Raw genomic sequence first — 22,982 nt, 5'->3', positions numbered from 1 at the left:
CTGGAGCTGATAGGGAGCCAGTGGAGCTGACTGACATGGTCAGACCTACATTTTAGGTAGATTAATTTGATAGCTGAGTGCAGGGTGGATTGGAGTGGAAAGAGACTTGAATTGTAATAGATAGTCAAAAGGGGCAGCTAGGTGGTGCAGTGGATAGAGCTCTGGCCTTGGCATCGGGAGGATCTGAGTTAAAAGCTGGCCTCAGACACTTAACATTTTACTAGCTGTGTGACCCTGGGCAAGTCACTTAACCCCGATGCCTTGCCAAAAAAACAAAACAAAAGTAATAGATAGTCAAGGTGATGAGGGCCTGCACTAAGGTGATGGCAGTCAGAGGAGAGAAGGGGACATATATGGGAGATGTTACAAAGGTAGAAATGTCAAGACTTGACAAATGATTAGATGTGAGGGGGTGGGGTGAGAGAAAGTTAGGAGTTGAGGATGACACCTAGGTGGCAAGCCTGGGTGATTGAGGGATGGGGATGTCCTTCATATGGACATCCTTCAAAGGGTGGGAGGTTATTTTTTTTCTTAGTATATAATAAGTTTAACATGCTAGTACCAATATTGTCCTGCTTTTCTATTGTACTTAACTTCTATGGCTACTTTAATTGTTTTCTGTGTTTACTTGAAAATATTAAATGTTTGTTTTAATTGTATCTCACACTTAAATTGAACCAGCCTTAGAGTAAGAAAATTGGTGAGCATATATGAAAATGAGGTTATAATATGTCTAAGTTATATTTAGCAAATACATCTTTATATAAATTTTTTTTAATCTACAGGTTTTAGAAGTATTTGCTAATCGCTTGATTAGAGTTAAGGTTCTGATGCGACAGGATATACCCAACCTTACAAAATATCAGATAATTTTGGCAAGAGATCTATTTAGGAAAAACTCATCTCCTCATATTCTGGTAAGTGTTTTTAAAATAATTTATAAAATGATGAACTGATTTTTCCTCTTGGTGCCAGGGTAATGTATAAACATAGTGATTTTTGCTTTAAAAATCATGTCACCAGGGGGCAGGTAGGTGGCGCAGTGGATAGAGCACGGGCCCTGGAGTCAGGAGGACCTGACTTCAAATGTGACCTCTGACACATGATACTAGCTGTGTGACCTGGGCCAGTCACTTAACCCCAATTGCCTTGGAAAAGAAAAAAAAGGAATTAAAAATCATATCATCAGGAAATGAATTAGGATTTAAATAGATGCTGAAGATATATGAAGACAACTAAAATGGTTTAATGTTCTCAGTTCAGTTTTAAATTTAAACTTTTATCTTCCTTTACCAAATCAGTGCTTTTGTATAGTCAATAAACTAAGTACAGTGAGATCTTGGATTTTATATCTTTTAGGCAATTTGATGCTAGTAAATATATAGTCTGTATGTGAGAGCATGTCTCTCTATGTGTCTGTGTGTAGGTATATATGTGTTTATGTGTGTGTATGTATATGTATGTAGAGGGAGATGTTCCGATGGACAGAGTTGGAAGTATACTTATGCTATATAAGAAAATGCTCCAAATGGACACTGTTTAGGTCCCAAAATTGAACAAGCAGAGGGAGAACAGGAAGGACTGCATTTGGGAAACTGCAACGTTGTTTTAGTGACTCCTAGTTTCTCCCTGAAACAAAGGCCCATCTTTTTAACACCAGTGTTCTTCTGATGATACCATATAGCTGTGTCATGTAACACCACAGTCTCTGAAAATTCCTAAATGTTAAAGAAATTGAAGTTTTTGGAGAAATTACAATGCATAGGTGCCTGGTTGGTGTGTCAAGCTATACCACATTGAAACAGAGAAGCAGTAGTGAGAATTTCATTTAAGAAATGTGTGATTGAAAAAGATGACATGCAAGACTGAGAAATCACCAGCTGACAGCCACTGTATTTTACTGGGATCCTCGTGAGGACGTGGTGAGGAAGCCCGTGTTGCAAACTTACGTGATGACACTGATAAACGTCCCGTAGAATAGGAGGGCGTGTGTGAGCTGCAGTCTGCATCAGGGGAAAGAATGCCCCTGGCAGTGAGCTAACAGGCCCTGTGGAGAGAACCTTTCACTACCCAAGCATGCTTTAGCCCAGTAAGCGCCACAGTATTCACGGCAGCACCTTTTTGTGGTGTCATATGGGCATGTGTACACGCCCATCCCTTGTGGTTTATAATGTAAGGGGCTGTAATGCAGTGAGCACTGATGGGTGGGGGAATCCAGTGAAAGGAGCAAGAGCCCGCGGCAGGCTGTTCGGTTTTTGGGAGGCTCTCATTTCTAGGAAGTTTTTCCTCATAGCCGGCCTAAATGTGTCTCTTGTCGGCATCTGGCCATGTCTCCTAGTTCAGCTCATTGAGGTCAAATAGAGTACATTTGATGCTTCCTCCTTGTGGCGGTCCTTCAGATATCGAGCAGATCTGTCATGTGTCCTGAGTCTTCTCTTCTCCAGGTTAGACGGTCCCAGTGCCTTCAGCTGATCTTCACATGTAATGAACTTAAAGTTTTTCCGCCATCCTGGTTGCCTTCATCGAACATTCTCAGATTTATCAGCGTCTTCTTAAATCATGATTTGAAATCAGATGCAGGAGGGAAAACAAACAAGGAGGTCAAACAAAGGAGGGAAAAGCTTCCTAAATCCCAAAATGTTAATAGCAGCGTTTTTGTTGTGCAGGGAAGCAAAACATTGGTGGGACTGGGGGTGGGGGAGTGGTTGCTCATTCATCCTGAAACAACTGAACAAATAATGTGACATGAATTTAATGGAATATTATTGCAACATAAGATACTATGAATAAGCACATTCTAGAGAAACGTGGGAAGACATGTATGAAGTGATGCAGTAGGAAGAAAGCCAAACCCAGGGAAACATGGTGACCGCATAAAGGAAAACAAAATTAAATGATGATGCAGTAATCTTGATTTCAGAGGACTGATGATGGAGCATGTGTAACTCCCTACCAACAGGCTACAGATATGCATTGCTGCATACTGGTTTATTTTGCTTTACTGTTGCACAGAGTTCTGTGCAGTTGGGGATTATACAGAAATGACAATGAAGAAAAATAAAAATTCAAACAACAAAACATAAGAAGTAAAAAAGATGAGAAGAGCTGCTAGTACTGATCAAATATACGTAGAGGAAGTCTGTACTAGAGATCGTGTAATTTTGATGCTCCCACCCCTCACCCCTTTCAAGATCATGATAAGAATAATTTATTCTCTTCTCGCCTGTCTGCCTATTCCTTCTCTGCTCCTTTCTGGATCATCATCCACCTCAGGCCCAGCAACCAGAAGCGGACTCTTCCCTGCCTCCTACAGAAAATTGGAATACCACTGTGAGCTTTCATAAGCCTGCTTTGATCTTCTCTTGCTCAGGTCCAGGCCTCCACAGCTGTGATCAGCCATCTTTACTCTATAGTTTGTGTATGGGGGTGGTCCCCTTTCCCTCATGTGATTTCTCCATTAAAATATAAGATCTTTGAGGGTGGGAACTGTCTTGCTTGCTTATATTTGTATCCCTAGCACTTAGCACAGTGCCTGGCATGTAGTAAGTGTTGAATGAACTCCTGTATAAGGGGTCCTTAATCTTTTTGGTGTCATTGACCCCTCTGACAGTCTGGTGAGGCCTATGAAACCATTCTTAGAATAATGGTTTTGAAAGGAAACCAATTATATTGAAATACAGTTATCAAAACATTATAAGAACAAGTTCACGGACCTGAGTGTAAGAATCCCTGCAATTTATTTATCTTGATTTTCTTTGTTTTAAAATTCAGTTTTAAGTTCTGGATTTTCTTTCTCCCTCCTCTCTCTTCCTCACCCAGTGAGAAGGCAAGAAAAATGAAGCCAATTACAAATGTGTAGTCATGCAAAACAAATTCCCACATTAGTTATATCCAAAAGAAAGGAAAGGAGATAGGCTTTAGTCTGCATTCTGAGGCCGTCAGCTCTGTATCTGGAGGTGGATAGCAGGGCTTTGAAATTGTGGTTGGTCACTTTGCTGATTAGAGTTACTAAGTCTTTTGAAGTTGATTATCTTTATAATATTGTTATTGTGTCAAGAAGAAATTGTTCTTCTTGTTCTGCTCACTTTACTTTGCATCAGTTCATACAAGTCTCCTATATTTTTCTGAAACTATCGCTTTCATCATTTCTTACAGCACAATAGTATTCTATCACATTCTTATAATATGGTTAGCCATTTCCAAATTGATGGGTATCGCCTTAGTTTCCAGTTTTTTTGCACCTACAAAATTATATTCTATAACTATTTTTGTATATATGGATCCTTTTCATTTTTTTTTGTTTTGGGGTATGTACCTTTGTAGTATTGCTAGGTCAAAGGATATGCACAGTTTTATAGTTTTTTGGGTATAATTCCAGATTGCTTTCTGGAATGGTTAAATCAGTTTGGGGCTCCTACATCACTGCATTAAAGTCCCTGTTTTCAGGGGCAGCTAGGTGGTGCAGTGGTTAGAGCGCCAGCCCTGAAGTCAGGAGTACCTGAGTTCAAATCCAGCCTCAGACCAAACACTTGACACTTACTAGCTGTGTGACCCTGGGCAAGTCACTTAACCCCAGTTGCCTTAAAAAAAAATCCCTGTTTTCCCACACCATTTTGACACAGCATTGGTAATTTTCTTTTTTTTTTTTGTCAGCTTAGCCAATCTTTTTGTTGTGACGTGGTACTTTAAGAGTTATTTTAATTTGCTTTTACCAAATGATTAGTGCGTTAGAATATTTTTTCACATGGCTATTGATAGCTTTGATTTCTTCCTCTGAAAACTGACCATCTATCAGTTGGGGAATAGCTCATATTCTTAAAAATGTGACTCAGTTTCCTGTGTATCTCATAAATGAGACCTATATTAGAGAAATATGTATTGCTTTTCAGCATATCGAAGAAGGAAAGCTTTTGAATGGCTGGAAAAAGTAATGGACCTAAAATAGCTAGCATTTACATAGCATCTTATATACATTATCTCATTTGATGTGCACAATAACCTTGTGAATTAGGTGCTATTATTATCATCTCCATTTAACAGATGAAGAAACTTAGGCTTAGAGGTTAAGTGACTTGTCTGGGTTCACATAATTAATAAGTGTCTGAGGCAAGATTCAGACTCATGTCTTTATGACTTCAGTCCAGGACTCTTTATCCACTGTGCCACCTGACTTCCTCTGAAAGGACATTATAATATATTGGTGTTACTGAGAAAACACTCAATAATTGTTGAACCTGTATCCTACTTTGTTGTCTCTCCAAAATTTTGATGGGAATAATTTATGCAAGGGAATTCTTGATGAAAATATGGAAAAGGAACTGGCACACAGGGTAAAAGAAGAAGGCTTAAAAGATTTACTGTAATTGTCGTTTATTGACCATAACAAAACTCTTCATTTAATAGAGCAATATTAGTACCTTAATGGTACTTGTGGGCAGACACTGTATAGGAAGATCCAGTGCAGAATTCAGATTGAAGAGGGATTTTCCATATGTACAGTCAGCTAGTATTTGTGAAGCCCTAGTATGTGCCACACACTGGATGCAAAGGAAGGCAATAAACAGTCCCCATTCTCAAGAATCTTACAGTCTTATGGGGCAGACAACATGGAAGCTGCTATGTATAAGCAAGAAGCATCATACAGCGTACGTTCAGGTGGTCTCAGAGGGAAGGCACAAAGATTGAGAAGAACTAGACAAGGCTTCTTGCGGAAGGTAGGACTTTAGCTGAGACTTGAGAGGGGAGGAGTGCTTTGGGCTTGAGGACCAGCTAGTGAAAAATGCTCCAGATCAAGAGATGGAATGTCTAGTGTGAGAAACGAGCCAATGTCACTGATCACAGAGTATGGGAGGGGAAGTCAGGTATAAGAAGACTGGAAAGGTAGGAAGTGGCAATGTAATGAAGGGCTTTGAAATCCAAAGAGGATTTTATATTTGTTCCTAAAGGTGATGAGATATCATTGGACTTGATTGAATAGGGGGTGGCAACATGGTTCAGACCTTTAAGAAGTTCAGTTTGACAACTAAATGGAAGATGGACTGGAGTGAAGAAAAATTTGAGTCAGCAAAACCAGCCAGGAGACTATTGCAGTAGTCCAAGTTTGAGGTGATGAAGGCTTGCAACAGGGTGGTGGCCATGTCAGAGAAGAGAAGCGGGGTGGTATGCGAGAGATGTCATAGAAGGTGGAAATGACAGGACTTGATGACTGATTTGATATGGGAGGAGGTGAAAAGAAATGGGTGAGGTGATTGGGGGGAGGGGGAAGATTAGGAAAGGTCTACAAAAGGTGGGATTCGAGCTGAGTCTTGAAGTATATAAGAGAGGCAGTAGGCAGAGCTTAGGAGGGAAGGCATTTTAGGTGTGTGGGGGATAGCTAGTGACAAGACAGAGAGCAGAAGGAGGTGCATGTTGCTGGATCATAAAGTACATGGAGGATAGTAAAGTGTAAGAAGACAAGAAATATATGAAGGGGCAAGATAGTGAAGGGTTTAAAATTCCAAACAGAGCATTTTATATTTAATCCACTGTAGTTCATTCAGTAGGGGAGTGAAATAGTCAGATTTGTGCATTAGGAAGATCATTTTCATAGCTCAGTGGAAGATGTGCTGGTATGGGGAAAGACTTCAGGCAAAGAGACCAGTTAGGTTATTTCAGTAGTCCAGATGTGAGATGATGAGGGCTTGTACTAGGATTGTGGCAGCGTCCGAGGAGACAAGGAAACATATACAACAGATGTTACCAGACTGCAGCAGATTAGGTACGTGTAATGATGTGAGTGAGGGGTTGATGATGACACTGTTTGTGAGCCTTGGTGACTGGGAGGATGGTGGTGCTCTTGGCAGGAATAGAGAAGTTTGGAAGAGGGGTATATTTGAAAGGAAAGATAATGAGTTCTGTTTTGGTCATATTGAATTTAAGGGGTCTTTGGGACATCTAATTCTAGATAGGCAGTTGTACATATGAGATTGGAGGTTGGGAGAGAGGTTAGGGCTAGACAAATAGATCTGATTAGAGATGATAATTGAAACCATGGGAGCTGATGAAATCAAGAGAAATAAAATGGAGAGAGAAGAGAAGAGGGTCCAGGATGGAGCTTTGGGGGCACACATGTGTGTATCAGGAGTGATGTAGATGAAGATGCAGAAAAGGAGACTAAGAGGGAGTGGTTAGATAGGTAGGAAGAAAACCAAGAGAGCATTATTACGAAAACCTTAAGAAAAGAGAGTATCAAGGAGAGGATGATTGACAGTGTCAGAGTGCAGAGTGCAGATTGACAGTGCAGAGACGTCAAGAAGGATAAGGATTGAGTAGAGGGACTGTCTGTAATTGGTGCTTGCTTTTCATTTCCTCTCACTCCCTTTTTAAGTTTCTACAGTCTGACTTCTGACCTCATCCAACTGAAATGTCTCTCTCCAGAGTCACCAGTGATCTCTAATCACCATATATAATGGAAATATGCTCATTCATTTGCCAGATTTTTATTGATCAGTCATTTGATTTTGATATTATTCTGTCTGTTGCCATGACAGCTTCATTATGGAGTATTGATCAAATTTGCTTTCTTACGTTTAACCCAATATATGATTGCTTTTTTAGGGTGGACAACAAGGTATCATTGAAGGAGATTTTGCTATATGCATTAGTTTATATCATGGTTATGAGTTACTGCAGCAAATGGGAATGAGATCCTTATATATCTTCCTTTGTGGGATTATGGATGGAACTAAAGGTAAGTTAAATAAAATATTTTACATATAAACTTTTTGCTATTTAGATATGAAAAACAAATATTCTAAAGTACTTTATAATAGTAGCAAAATAATGGAATAATATGCAATGATGGATAATTATGATAAAGTCTACTAGGAAAAAAGAAAAGTTGTTCATTAATGAAAAATGAGCGTGCAGACCTGAAAAGCCATAAACGTTTTGTTTTTTTGGCCAGGCAATGGGGTTAAGTAACTTGCTCAGGGTCACACACCTAGTAGGTGTCAAGTGTCTGAGGCTGCATTTGAACTCAGGTCCTCCTGACTCCAGGGCCAGTGCTCTATCCACTGCTTCACCTGACTGCTGCAGCATTTTCATTGTTGATAATTTTCATATGTCTCCTGTGCCAAATTTGAGTGAATTAACAATTCATACTTGTTGAGAATTAGCATGGCACAGTGCATAAAGTCAGCCTTGGAGTCAGGGTCTTCCCAGATTCCAGTGCCACCTCTGACACAGACTGGCTGCGTCATCCTGGGCAAGTCTTGCATAACCTCTTAATGCCCCAGGCAACTCTCAAAGACTGTTAGGTACGTAGCAGTTGTAGGTCTGCATTGGTAGAGATGTTTCCTCATTGGGACTCTTTAAACCAATGAAATTACAGGTCTAGATCAATCAACAATTTATACTTGTTTTAAAATTAGTTAAAAGTTGCTAAGTTTCTAATTGTATGGAAAACATTTTTCCTTATTTTTGAAGGTATGACTCGAACCAAAAATGAACTTAGCAGGAATGAACAGTTCATGAAACTCTTTGAGCAACTAGGAAACATGTTTTCCAATTGTAATACAGCTTCAGGAATTGTTGATGGGAATCCCAACCAAAGAGGTTTGTAGACTCTTTCTTTAATATTTTCAGTTTTTCTTTTGTCTCAAAATAATAACATTTACAGTTCATTGCATTGCCTATTACTCTTTTGTGCTTTACAAAACTTTTTTTTTTCATTATGTTGTTTGAATCTCCTAAACGACTCTGTAAGTAGGTAAGTAGGGTAGGAGTTAACTCCATTTTACAGATGACAGATGAGTAAAGTGAGGAGAAATATAGTTAATAAATGATGGAACCAGTTTCAAAACTAAGTCTTCTGACTTCATTTAACATGTTCTTTACATCATATTGAGTTTTTAATCAATCTTAGTATATTTTACTATTAATCTTAGTATTTATTTACATGTTTTTATCCTGTGATAGACTTCTTAAATGCTTACACTTTTCCTGTTTGCGGTTAGTAATTTTTAAAACAAAGGTGGTTTTTAAAACTCCAGTTGCTCAGGTTTAGGATAAGTAAAAATTATTTGTGTTTGCTTTTTCTCTTTATTTTGTGTTACATATCTTTTACTCGAGTTTGATAATTTCAGTGCATCATAAAGCACCTTTAAGGTCTTCTGGTCTAACCTTTTTCCTGAAACATTTTATTTTCTCAAAATTTTTAGGTTTTTAAAACAAAACTTAAGCCTCAGTTTTTTTCTTTTGTTTCTAAAAGCATGCAGCATGACATGACTATATTAAAATTGTGTTTAAAATTAAATAACTGCAGGTCTCAACACATTAGTTCTGAACAGGATCAAAGTCTTAAGAACTTAAAAGCATACATATTGTGATTTTGACATGACAAATTTTTTTTTAAATTTTCAGGACACAATGCTAAAAAATTTATTTATAGCCATCCGAAGTTAAAAAAATTAGAAGAAGTTGTAGTTGAACACTTCAGAACCTGGAAAGGTATGTTATATTAATTATCTTCAAAATAAGATAAACTTATGATAGAAATAATACCTCCTTGCATTTGTATAGTACTCTACTGTTTCCACACTTGTTCATGTAAAATCTCATTTGATTCTCACAAGGTAAGTAGGGCAGCATTCAATCTAATTTAATAAATATTTAATTTTTTGAATATTTTATTTTCTCAATAACATGTAAAAACTATTTTTAACATTCATTTTTAAAAAATTTGAGTTCCAAATTCTCTCCCTCCTTCTCTTTCTCTCCCCCACTTGCACTTGAACCTCAGTAAATCTGAACTGGTTAAAAGAAAGAATACACATACACAATTGGATACAGAAATGCATCTTATCCAACAGGGATAAAAAGAGAAAGTTGTTAAGAGAAATGGGTTAGGGATGGATAAGTGGAAGGACAAATTAAGAGAGGCAGTAGTCAGGAGCCAAACAGACTTTTTTTTAATTTTTATTTTTTTTTGGTTTTTGGCCAGGCAATGGGGTTAAGTGACTTGCCCAAGGTCACACAGCTAGTAAGTGTTATGTGTCTGAGGTCGAATTTGAACTCAGGTCCTCCTGAATCCAGGGCCGGTGCTCTGTCCACCGCGCCACCTAGCTGCCCCCCAGACACACTCTTAAAGAGGAAAAAGGGGGAAAAAGAGAAGGAAGAGTAATGAGAATAGGATGGAGAGAAATATAGTCATAACTTTGAATCTGAACGGGATGAACTCTCCATAAAAAGGAAGAGAATGGTAGAATTGATTAGAAACCAGAATCCACCAAATACAAGAAACATACTTGAAACAGAATGATAGACGCAGAGTTAAAACAAGGGCTGAAGCAGAATCTGTTATGCTTCAGTTGAAGTAAAAAAGGCAAAGGTAGCAGTCATGATCTCAGACAAAGCAGCAGTACAAATAGATCTAATTAAGAGATCAATAGAAAAACTGCATTTTCCTAAAAGTGCCTTAGACAATATCAGGGCTAAACATGTACACCAAGAAATATAACATCTAAATTCTCAAAGGAAAAGTTGAAAGAATTACAGGAGGAAATAGACAATAAAATTATAAGTGAAGGACCTCAATTTACTCCTCTCAGACCTGGTTAAATCTGAATTAAAAAAAAGAAAAGAAGGTAAGGGACTAAATAAATAGAATGCTATCAGTACCTGATCTACCTGATCTCAAACTATATTTCAAAGCTGTAATTTTCAAAATAATTTGGTCCTGGTTAAGAAGCACATTGATCAGTAGAATGGATTTAGTATACATAAGCAAATGAGCACAGTGACCTAATTTTTTATATACCCAAAGATCCCAGCTATTGAGGTAAGAATTCTGTTTGACCAAAACCGGAAAACAGTCTGGCAGAAACTAGTTATAGACCAACATTTCATATGATATGCAAAGGTCCCTTCCAAAATTCTTTCTAGCTTCTAAACCGTATAAGAAAGACATATCATGCCTTCTTTCAGTGGAAGTACAGAAATGAAATGGTCATAAAGGTCTAAAGAGGAAAAGTAAAAGGTTAACTCAGAAGCTAAGAGAGAAGTGAATATTCAGAAGAAAGGACATGGTCATTGTTGTACTAGATACTGTAAGCTAGGTCAAGGAGTATTAGAAATGAAAAAAGGCCATTGGATTAGTGGTTAGGATACTACTTTTGAGAATGCAGTTTCAGTGTAGTGATGGGGATGGAAGCTGCAATGAAAGGCAATGAGTGAATGAATATGTGATGGTAAATAGGTGGAGGCTTTGGGCTTAAACATTTTTTTCAAGAAGTTTGGTGAAAGGGAGGAGATAGAGTGTGTGAGATAAAAGGATAAAGGGAAGGTTTTTTTTTTTAATTTCCAGATTGGGAAGATGTGGGCATTTTTATTTGAGAAGAAGCAGAGAAGAGATTGTATGGTCTAATTTTTTTTTTAGCTAGTAAGAAGATAAAGGGAAACCTTGCAGCTAGAGAGGTTGGCATATGATGAAGAAGCTGAATCTCCAGTGATATTTCAAGAAGAGAGGAGGCCTAACAACAAAGGTTTAGGCAATATCAATTGTTGCTTTTTTTTTTCTTTCAAAGCAGTTGGGGTTAAGTGACTTGCCCAGGGTCACACAGCTAGTAAGTATCAAGTGTCTGAAGCTGGACTTGAATTTAAGTCCTCCTGACTTCAGGGCTGGTGCTCTATCCACTGTGCCACCTAGCTGCCCCATAATTGTGTTTTTGAAAGAAATATTTTGGATTAATGCCATACCTTTTTGCCTTTTGAACTAACCAACATATTTAGTTGCGTGTGGTTTTTTTTTTGTGGTCTAACTTTAAAACATATTTTCTGTTAAATAGATCAAAATACATCTGAAAAAAAAAGTGATACCAGGGTTATGATTTTTTCATCATTTCGAGACAGTGTTCAAGAAATTGCAGAAATGCTCCAATATCAGCCAACTGTTAGAGTTATGACTTTTGTTGGCCATGCTTCAGGGAAGAGCACAAAAGGTTTAACACAGAAGGAACAACTTGAGGTAACTGGGAGTTTCTGATGTGACAGAAGTAGGAGTATTTTGAATATTTTTCATTTATGCCCTTTAAAAATCGTTAGCAAATTTCATATTAATGCCTTTTTAAATCTTAGAGGAATTTTCTTTGATATTAGACATGTAAGTAAAGCTAGAACTGTATTTGAAATGTGGGTTTTGAAGTGTCTTTAAAATTATTTTATTATTTTTCCAAGTGAAATTTTACAAAAATGTACTTTTAAGAAATAGAAAATGTTTTAAAGGTTTTTTTATTTAATTAAATTAACTTATATCTAAAAAGTACAGTAAGAAGCAATTCTGATAAAAGTTATATTTCTCTTGGTAATTTCTAAGCAGTCTTGTACTCTGAAATTAGAAGTTGTTAATATAGTGCCCCTCCCATAGAGAAGAAGGAGAATATCGCAGCTAGGATCTGGACAGATACTGACCCATATCAAATGCTGGCAGATCGGAATGGTTCCCAAATTTAACATGCCTGTTTGTTTCTGGGAGAAATGCTGTATAACTTATGTCTCTTTTCCATACAATATATAATGCGTAAAGAATGAGACCTAAAACAACTATTCTTTGTAATCCACAAAGATATCTGCATTTCGCTCTCCATCTTTCCCATCTGCCAACCACACTAAGGAGTAGAGCAAGACCACTTATACCATGCAGGTCCCAGTCTGAACCTGGACTTGGATCTGGCCTCCTATCAGCACTCTCTGTTGACTGTGGGAAGGGGTAGAGGGATGCTGAAAATAGAACCACTACCAGCTTCTTATCGCTTCCCCACCAGTGGTAGGCCTCCTTCTACCAGCTTTCCAGGTGATGGAACAGACATAGAACCAGCCCAGCTCTCTCTGTAGTACTCTTTGGAGTTTGTGAGTTCTCCCACTATTGCCCCTGTGGTTTCTCCTGTTTTTTTCCTTATGCCTATAATAAATAAACAGTGAACATTTAGGAGGAAGCTAATCCTTTTCTCATCCTCATGTTTTCTTGTCCCTGTCCCACTCCATCTGACCCCAACCATATCCTACTCCATATCTTCCCATCCCTTCTACTGTACCTTCTGGAATTCCTCTTCTGTAGTGAACAAACTCCCCTTCATCCTGGACCTCTTTCTCTCATACTCTTTCTGTCTATTGGCCCTCACTGAGACCTAAGTCTTCTAACAATACAGCAGGCCTGGCTATCCTCTCCAGAACTGGCTGTTCCTTTGCTCAGCCCATCACCCTTACTGGTCCTTGAGGGAGAGTCAGAATACTCTTTGCTCCCCATTGTCACTTCCACATTCATCCTTTGCATCCTTCACTCAGTAACCTTTCCTCTGTTGAAGTCTATACACTTAAAATTTTCTGTCCCATCAAAATTATGGTAGACTGAGCCCCCAGGTCCTTCTTCCACCTCTCTAAAGGGTTCAGCACTTGGCTCCCCATCTTCCTCTCTTTTGCTCTAGTGCTTTAATATGGATGTCGATGCTTCCTCACACTCTTCCAAATTCCTTAGCCTCCTAAAGTCCTAATATGCCCTATTCCTTTATTCCACTTCATACATATAGAGGGATGATCGCACACTAGATCTTGCTGTTACCCAACAAGCATGCCACTTTTCTAATTAGAAACTAACATTCCACTGTCCAGCTGCAACCTCCCATGATTCCACCTCTCGCTAAATTTTATTTCTCCCGTCCTTGTTCTTCACCCTCATCAAGACCTCCAATCCTTCCACCTCTCGGTGTTTTCTCCAGCAGTTATGCCTGCTCTGAGACATACTGAGAATGGAAATCCAAATTACCCTGATTATTAAACATAGTATAGGGATTACGTTTTCAGAATGAAGATATATTTTCAATAATCCATTCATACTGTTTCTCAAGTCAAAATGAATTGGTTGTCTTGAGTCTTGTTCTTTGGGACATCCCACCCTTAAATCTGAGCAGTGACTGAGAAAGTTTTAAAAGAGCAGGAGCCTCATCTGGGGTGGACATAAAATCAGCTTGTAGTTCTCCTTTCACCAAGGCAAATCAAAAAGAGAATGCCCTTCTTAGCCATTTCTTCCCTTTCTCCTGCCTATGTTTGCCTTTTGTTATTTCTCTTATTTTGTATTCATTTTGGCCTGATTCTACTAACAGGGAGTGATTTTTTTCCCCACCTAGGAACCTTGTCTAGGAATGTCTATGGATATAAAGGGAAAAAAAAGATCTAATTCAATAAACATGAAGTGCCTCCTATAGATACTGGTGATAGATAAAAAAAAATGATGCAGTTCTTGCCTCAAGAAGCTTCCATTCTGTAGAGGAGAGGGTCATGACGTGTATACTAAGAAGTATGTTGTGGGGTTGAATGTGTTAGGGACAAAGGAGAGATCTAGATAAAGTACTGTAGGAATTCTGCTATTATTTTATCATTATTTTGATTTTCATTTTAATGATCTTTATTTTAGGTGGTGAAACGATTTCGTGATGGTGGTTATAACACATTGGTCTCTACATGCGTTGGTGAAGAAGGTTTAGATATAGGAGAAGTTGATCTAATAATCTGTTTTGATGCTCAGAAGAGTCCAGTTCGTCTTGTACAACGAATGGGTAGAACTGGCCGCAAACGTCAAGGCCGGATAGTTGTTATTCTTACAGAAGGAAAAGAAGAATGTGTATGTATATCCATAGATGTGTAATTTAATGTTTGAAGTTTGAAAGTTATATGCAGTAGACAAAATGAAACTTTGACAAAGTTTAAGAAATCTGGGAGAGCATTGATTAATTTCTAACAGTTTCCCTTTGCTTTTCAAGGAGTTTTAAGCCAAATTCACATAAAATATTTCTCTTTTATATACTTACAATGATATCTTAGTATCCCCATTTGATGTTAATTGAAAGAAGCCTAAATACTAAGTAAAGAACAATATTCATAATTTTTTGTAAACCTGAGCTATAAATCCATTTTCTTATTTTTCCTTCATAAGCATAAAGGTGAACATAAATTGTATTTGAGATAGCAAATTTTTTTTTACTTTTGTTAAGAATTTTAAAATTAGTCACTTTCTCTGCTTGGACTCTTTAATTTTTCATTTGGGTAATGGGATCAGTTGTTCTTTATGGATAATAATGTAGTCTTTGTAATACTTTTTGTAAAACTTTTATTTCCTTCACAACTATTTATAAAGTTCTAGCACATTTTATTGTTAGCTCAAATTTAGTCATAGGGTGCTCTTAGTAGCCACAATAAGTCATTTATCCTGATGTAGCAGGAAAGTATTAGATTAGGGGTTGGAATACCTGGGCTCTATTCTTGACTGTGTGCCTAACTAGTCTGTAATTCTGTTACTTTCTCTCTCTGTAAAATGGGGATAATAAATCTGGGTTGGTCTGAGAAAGATAGGCTCGTACTTTGAAAAATATAACTCAGTATAAATGTAAAATATTTTTACTATGTTTATTATTGCTATTAGCTCAATTAGATTAATAGTGGAGATATTGCTAAAGTTCTTTTAATCAGTATTCATTATTTTTGATTATGGAAAAGAGATTGCCTGTTCATTCATCTGAAAGGAATTTTACTGCTCTAATAGAACAGGTAGTTGTAGTGATTTATGAATTGTTCTAAATCATAGATTAAGAACTGCAAAGGGGCCTTAGCCCATGTGTTACAAGAGGCCCCCTGCCATCAAACAAATGAGGCAACTGAAATCCAACAAAGGGAAGTGATTTGCTGAAAGTCTTATAGTAAGTGATAGATCTGAGATGAGAGCCCAGGTCAAAAGACCAGCACTCTTTCTGTTATACTGCTTTGTTTCATTAACTATATTAAATCAACTTCAAAAGAGATATAGTACTCATTCTAGATTGTTGTTAGGTAGATGCAGCTGTACTGTAATTCATATTGTTTTCCTTGAAGTATAACCATATAGAATAAAAATCTGATACCACAGTGTGTCAGATAGGTATTCATCTGTCTTTCAGCATTCATGCTATAAAGTAATCCACTGTGCTGTTAAATTTTTCATAATGAAAATTAAACAACCAGAACCCCAAGTTGTTCAGGTTCTCTTATTTCTACACGAAATCTGCAGTACTGTATACTGATTATTTATGTTAATAAGGATGAGGCTATCACAAAAATCTTATGAATTAAAGATAGATTAAATTATATGCAGTATAGTTGATATACTGAGATAGAGAAATGTATTCATATGTTAAATATTTTTGATGGTAATTGAAAAGGGGATCAGGTGTGATAGTGACCTTTGTAGGTCTTAATGGTTTATATAAATGTCATCTATCATCATTATTTTCTTGTTGCTCTTTAGCTAATGAATAAATTTGCTTGACCAGAACAGTTGTTAAGATTGTATTTTTTTATTATTTTATCTAGAATAAAGCCTTACTAGTAAGAATAACAACTTCAATTATTACAAAATGGTAATTACAAAATAATTTCTAAGATTAACTTTTTTTTAAAAACAGGCTTATAATCGAAGTCAGTCTTGCAAAAGAAGTATTTATAAAGCTATTTCTGGTAACAGGAGGACCTTTCATTTTTACCAAGGAAGTCCACGTATGATTCCTGATGGAATTCATCCAAAATTACACAAAATGTTCATTGCTGAGGAAGTTTATGAACGAGCAAAGCAATCTAAAATACATAAAAAATCATCAATCTTTTCATTTGGGGATGGTAAGTTGTAATTTTTCAATAATTGAATATTTTCCATTATTAACTGTATCTATTGTAATTTTTTTAAATATAAATTTATTTTTAGTTTTCAACATTCACTTCCACAAGTTTTTGAGTTCCAAATTTTCTCCCCATCTCACCCCTCCCCCCACCCCAAGATGGCATGCATTCTGAATATCCCTTCCTCTAGTCTGTCCTCTCTTCTATCTCTCCCCGCTTCTCTTATTCCCTTCCCCTTCTATTTTCCTGTAGGGCAGGATAGACTTCTGTACCCCATTTCTTATTTCCCAGTAGCATGTGAAAACATTTTTTTTAAACATATGTTTTTAAAACTTTAGGTTTCAAATTTTCTCTCTTCCTCCCCACCCACCCTCATTGAAAAGGCAAGCAACTCAATATAGGTTGTACATGTGCAGTTATGCAAAACACGTCCATAGTAGACATGCTGTGAAAAACTAACTCTATTTCCCTTAATCCTATCCTGCCCTCCCATTTATTCTATTCTTTCTTTTGACCCTGTCCCTCCTCAGAAGTATTTCCTTCTGATTACCCCTTTCCCAATCTGCCCTCCTCTCTGTCATCCCCCTGCTCTCTTGTCCCCTTCTCCCCCTATTTTTCTGTAGGCTAAGACAGATTTCCATACCCAATTGAATGTCTATGTTATTCCCTCCTTAAGCCAAATCCTATGAGAATAAGATTCATCATTCCCTCTCACCTTCCCCTGTTTCCCCTCCACTGTAAGAGACTTTTCTTTTCTGTTTTTTTTTGTGAGATAATTTACCCCATTCTACCTCTCCCTTTCTTCTTCTCTGAGTATAATCCTCTCTCATCCCTTAATTTTATTCTCCAGATATGACCCCTTAATCTTCAACTCACCCTGTGCCCTCTATCTATCTATCTATATATACATACATAATTTTTTTCCTTCAACTACCCTAATACTGACAAAGTCTCATGAGTTATAAATATCATCTTTCCATGCAGGAATGTAAACAGTTCAATCTTAATAAGTCTCTTATGATTTCTCTTTCCTGTTTACCTCTTCATGTTCCACTTGAGTCCTGTATTTGAAAGTCAAATTTTCTATTCAGCTCTGGTCTTTTCATCAAGAATGCTTGAAAGTCCTCTATTTCACTGAATGACCATTTTTTCCCTGAAGGATTATACTCAGTTTTGCTGGGTAGGTGATTCTTGGTTGTAATCCTATCTCCTTTGCCCTCCGGAATATTATATTCCATGCCCTGCTCTCCTTTAATGTAGAAGCTGCTAAATCTTGTGTTATCCTGATTGTGTTTCCACAGTACTTGAACTGTTTCCTTCTGGCAGCTTGTAATATTTTCTCCTTGACCTGGGAACTCTGGAATTTGGCTACAATATTCCTAGGAGTTTTCCTTTGGGGATCTCTTTCAGGAGGAGATCTGTGGATTCTTTCAATTTCTATTTTGCCCTCTGGTTCTACTATATCAGGGCAGTTTTCCTTGATAATTTCTTGAAAGATGATGTCTAGGCTCTTTTTTTGATCATGGCTTTCAGATAGTCCAATAATTTTTAAATTCTCTCTCCTGGATCTATTTTCCAGGTCAGTTGTTTTTCCAATGAGATATTTCACATTGTTTTCTAATTTTTCATTCTTTTGGATTTGTTTTACAGTGTCTTGATTTCTTATAAAGTCACTATCTTCCAATTGCTCTATTCTAATTTTTAAGGAAGTATTTTCTTCAGTAATCTTTTGGACTTCCTTTTCCATTTGGCCAATTTTTCTTTTTAGGGCATTTTTCTCCTCATTGGCTTTTTGGACCTCTTTTGCCATTTGGGTTAGGCTTTTTTTTAAGGTGTTATTTTCTTCAGTATTTTTTTGGGTCTCCTTTAGCAAGCTGTTGACTTGTTTTTCATGATTTTCTTGCATCACTCTCATTTCTCTTCCCAGTTTTTCCTCTACTTCTCTTACTTGCTTCTCAGAATCCCTTTTGAGTTCTTCCAGGGCCTGGGACTGATTCATATTTTTCTTGGAGGCTTTGGATGTAGGAGCTCTGACTTTGTTGTCTTCTTCTGGTTGTACATTTTGATCTTTTTCACCAAAGTAAGATAATATAGTCTGACTCTTTTTGCGCTGCTTGCTCATGATCCCAGCCAATTACTTGAGTTTTAAACTCTTTGTTAAGGTATGAATCTGCTTCCCATGTGGAGAATGTACTGTCCCAAGCTTTGGGGGGTTTGTACATCTGTTTTCAGAGATCCTTGTAAGGACCTGTAAATTTTCAGTTCTTGCAAGGCGGTATGATAAGGGGTGAGGTGGTTACTCCTTTCCTGGCCTGTGACTACAGGTACTCCTTTCTGTCCTGTAACTGTGAGGAGGGGTTCCTGTCCACAGCCACTGCAAACTCCTCCACACCAGTGCTTCTCCTCACCCCAGCACTGCCACCCAGAACTGTGGCCCAGATCGAAATACGGGCAAAGCAAGAGATTCCTGCCTTAGCACTGGCAAAGAGATCCATGCAATCCCTCTCTGATCAGCCATTGGATTCTGCCTCAGTCTGTGGGGCGGAAGCTCAGGAAGCAGCTGCCCCCCTCCAGGGCCACGCGCTTGGGAAATGGAGCTGAGACCCCACCTTCCTTTCTCAGCACCGACAGAAACAGACTTTTCTCACTGACCTTCTAAGTTGTCTTTGGCATTGGTGGATTGAGGAGTCTGAAAACCTCCACAGCTGCCTGCGATTCGGTCCTCTGAGGCCTGCTCCAGGTTCTCTGTGGCCTGAGCGCCCACGCCTCGCTGCATTCCCAGCCCTGCATGATACACCTATCTGACCAATCATCTAGGTTGTCTTGGGCTGGAAATTTGTTTCACTGTGTCTTTTTGTGGGTTCTGCTGCTTCAGAATTTGTTTAGAGCCATTTTTTATGAGTATTTAGAGGTGTTTGGGGGAGAGCGCAAGCAAGTCACTACTTTCACTCTGCCATCTTGGCTCTGCCCCCCTCTCTATTGTAACTAAATTACAACTTGTAATTAAAACAACTATAGTTTGAAAAACTCATCACATATTTTAAGGTACAATAACATTTTTCCCTTGAGGGATGTTATCCATTGCTAAAGGAAAGGTGATACTGATTGATCCTGTAAAGATACTGACAGAGACCTTAACTACAGCATAACAAAATAAAAGTTATTTGATAGCTAGACATAAATACTGGTTTTAATATTGAGAAAAAAATGGTACAAAGATATTACTGCTGTCAAGAAAGTGAAAGGCCTACAGATACCAGCAGTGTGCAAAGGAAAGGCTTCTGACTTCATGTGTCCATTTGTATAGTGGTTATTCTTCATCTTCTTGTTTTGTCCTGTGTGATTCATAGGCTCACTGACTTAGAACCTAGTTACAATTTAAATTATATTCACTACAAAGAAAGAGAAAAAGAGCCAACTTTTTGTGTTAATAGCCCTTCTTAATTTTAAGTTTTTTCCTAATTGCACCTTACCAGATTTGCTTTAAGAAAAATGGGAACATAAAATTAGATGTGGTTTCTTGCATTACAAAAGTAGAGCTGGATTCAGGACTTCATGGAGAGTAAACATACCATAGTCTTTCCATCCTGTGTAGCTTCTTTTTTTTGCAGTTATTTTTGTAATGAAAATACTTGAGTCATCTGCACTGTATGGGTTAACTGTGCCCTTTGAAATACTAAACCTGAGCTCTGAATTTCCCCCTTTGAAACCTGATTTCTTCATAATCTGCATCTGTGCCGTTGACATATGTTATAGTATCCAAGATATCTGTGTTGATAGTTACTGAAGCACGATTTGCTTGTAGTGTCATGATGGGATAAGTGTACTTTCAGCAGGGACAGGCAGGACAAGGATAATAGGGACAATGGGCAGAGAGATGGATGCAATTTCATTGGTAAAATATGAGGTTGAGAAACAAATCTGTGGACATATTCTGTTTCTGAAACATTTTTCCTTGACAACTGAATCAGTTCTGGACCCGTCTCCTTTTGTATTCATTTACTTACTATGGTTTGAAGAATCTTATTAAGTTCTTACTAGAATTTCTTTATTTCCCAATCCTCTATAACAGATGTTGGCATGTAAGGATTCATTTTTTCATAGTGGTCTTCATGAGCACTGTAGGGTAAAAGGAGCAGGTGCCTTATGCAAATGATTCTTGTTGCCTTTAGGCACGCGATGGAAGTGACTCCAGGCGTTCCATTATTGGCTTCTTCGGGGTTAACCAATTAGCCATTGTTCTATTTAGATAAAGTTTCTGTGTATCTTGTGGTTTCATTTATAGTGAGAATGTCAATATTGATATTATTCATTTCCTCTAGTAGTAATTAGATTATTGAACAATGATCTTATATTTAGAATGTCAGTAATTATGTTAATATTTATAAATCTAAAGCCTTTTGTGAGGCTTAATACTTATAACAGGGGTGGGCAACCTGGCCCCAGGTTGCCCACCCCTGAGTCTTACACCCTTCTTGGGCCTCCCTTTTTTTGCCATTCTGCCCCCATACTGCAAAAGTGGAATGAGGTCTATTTTATATTAACTTAGTACACCATGTCATTCACAAAGATACTGTGTGTCTTTGGTCTTCTCTTGAATGTAGTAATCTTATCAGAAAAGGATATAACTTGTTTGTGATCACTGCATTCTTTTTTTTTTTTAAACTCTTCCACTTCTCCTTAGCTGTACCCTGGGATGGTCCTATCCTTCATTCTGTTGTCACCCTTAAGTTTTTCTGTTTCCATGTTTAGGAACATTAAGTTCCTTTATCCAGTCTTTATCTTTTACAGTTCTGTTTCTTCCGGTGTCGTACTGTGTCTGAATGTGCTCTTCATCTTTACGGTAACCTCCTCCCTTCTACCCTTCAGAACTTTACTTGTTCTGGCTGCGCTCTCTCTCCTCCGCAGTCTCAACCCTTTGATGAACCAGGCCAACCCAACATTGTTCTCTGCGCTCAGCTCTTAGTTCTTTCGGCCTGTTGCTGAGCACAGCTTCCCAAACTCTGCCTGTGGATTACCGTCACTATTCTCCTACTTTCCTGCTTAGTGTGCTACTGGGTGGATTTAGAAGAAATCATGAAATTGCCCTTACTGGGTCTCCTACAGATTTATGTTGTCTAATCTCAAGTGGGCCCTCATTGTAGCAAGGCAGTTCTTTTATTCCTCCTTAATTAATTCTTTTCCACTCTTCCAAACCTCGTCTTTCCTCTAACATACCAACCAAGGCAGTGTTCTCAGCTGAAGACATTACCTTCTTTTCTAAATGTTTACAAAGTATCTGTTTAATAAACACTTCTGGAATTTTACAGGGTCTTGATATTGACCTTACTCACTATATTTCAAAAAAATCCCATTTTTCTCTTTTTGAATATTTTGGTAATTGCTCATTTCTAGCCTTCTGATACTTTCCCCATTCTCCATAATTTCTAAAAATTTACCAACAGTAGCTTTAAGATTACCTTTGCAAGGTAAATCCTGGGATGCATTTCATGTGGTCTTGTGGCTAGTTATCATATCTCCTCTTGTGTCTCATTTTTCGTTTTACGTTGTTCGTCAATAAATAAATTGGCATTTGTTCTAAGAAAACGGAAGTGAAATAATACCTGAGTGATTGCTTTTTTCCCCCTCAGTGACATCTTAATATTCTACTGTCTTCTCCAGGCAGTTGGTCACTTTCTTCATGATTGGTTTTCCTCTTTTAGTTATAGCTTAATAAGCACTTTTTAATTGCTTTTGACTTTTTATTTCAAGCCTCACCTGGTTTTGTGCTTTTCTGATACTTATCAGTACATAGGTTCATGGTTAGGATGTTTGAAAATATGTAATTATTTTTGTACCTTGCAATCATTTTGGGTCATGGACTGGCATCAGAATAGCAAAGAACCACCAATCTGTCTGAAGAGGAGAAATCTTGCTAATTTTGAGTGTCTTTATGGTTAATAGATTTTAGCTAGGGAGTAGTGTAGGAGACTAATATTCAGATAGAGAGCAGCATGAATTCCAGGAAATCCTACACTTGAGCAGATAGATAAGAATAGTTTCTAATGAGTTAGACTCAATTCTGCTTTTTTGGAATTGATAAAGGTAATTTAAGATGGGAATAGTCAGTGTTGCAGTGGGACATCAGTGGTGCACATAAACAAATACATTAATACAGCTGTTCCCTGGTTCAGCCATTTTGAAAACAATTTGTATTATGGAAAGACAGTGACAGAAGTGGTTGATGCCCTTTGACCCAGAGGTCTCATAAGAAAAGTTGCATGTGAAGAATCCAGAGAAGCATATGAAGATTTATATGAATGCAT

At 37.7% G+C, this 22,982-nt stretch overlaps 1 protein-coding gene across 1 annotated transcript in view; it reads left to right on the top strand.

Annotated features, from left to right (window-relative positions):
• FANCM (FA complementation group M) overlaps positions 1-22,982 on the top strand; it is a 115,048-nt gene that overhangs the window by 9,812 nt on the left and 82,254 nt on the right. The window contains 7 exon segments of the mRNA XM_020986412.2: positions 786-917; positions 7,597-7,729; positions 8,467-8,595; positions 9,403-9,489; positions 11,826-12,004; positions 14,447-14,653; positions 16,467-16,677. Coding sequence (XP_020842071.1) covers positions 786-917; positions 7,597-7,729; positions 8,467-8,595; positions 9,403-9,489; positions 11,826-12,004; positions 14,447-14,653; positions 16,467-16,677 — 1,078 coding nt within the window.

The sequence above is a fragment of the Phascolarctos cinereus genome, unplaced genomic scaffold, assembly GCF_003287225.1.
Source record: "Phascolarctos cinereus isolate Bilbo 61053 unplaced genomic scaffold, phaCin_HiC Scaffold_3;HRSCAF=262, whole genome shotgun sequence".
Classification (NCBI taxonomy): domain Eukaryota; kingdom Metazoa; phylum Chordata; class Mammalia; order Diprotodontia; family Phascolarctidae; genus Phascolarctos; species Phascolarctos cinereus.
The sequence above is the reverse complement of the archived record's forward strand: the minus strand, read 5'-3'. Positions and strand labels throughout refer to the sequence as shown.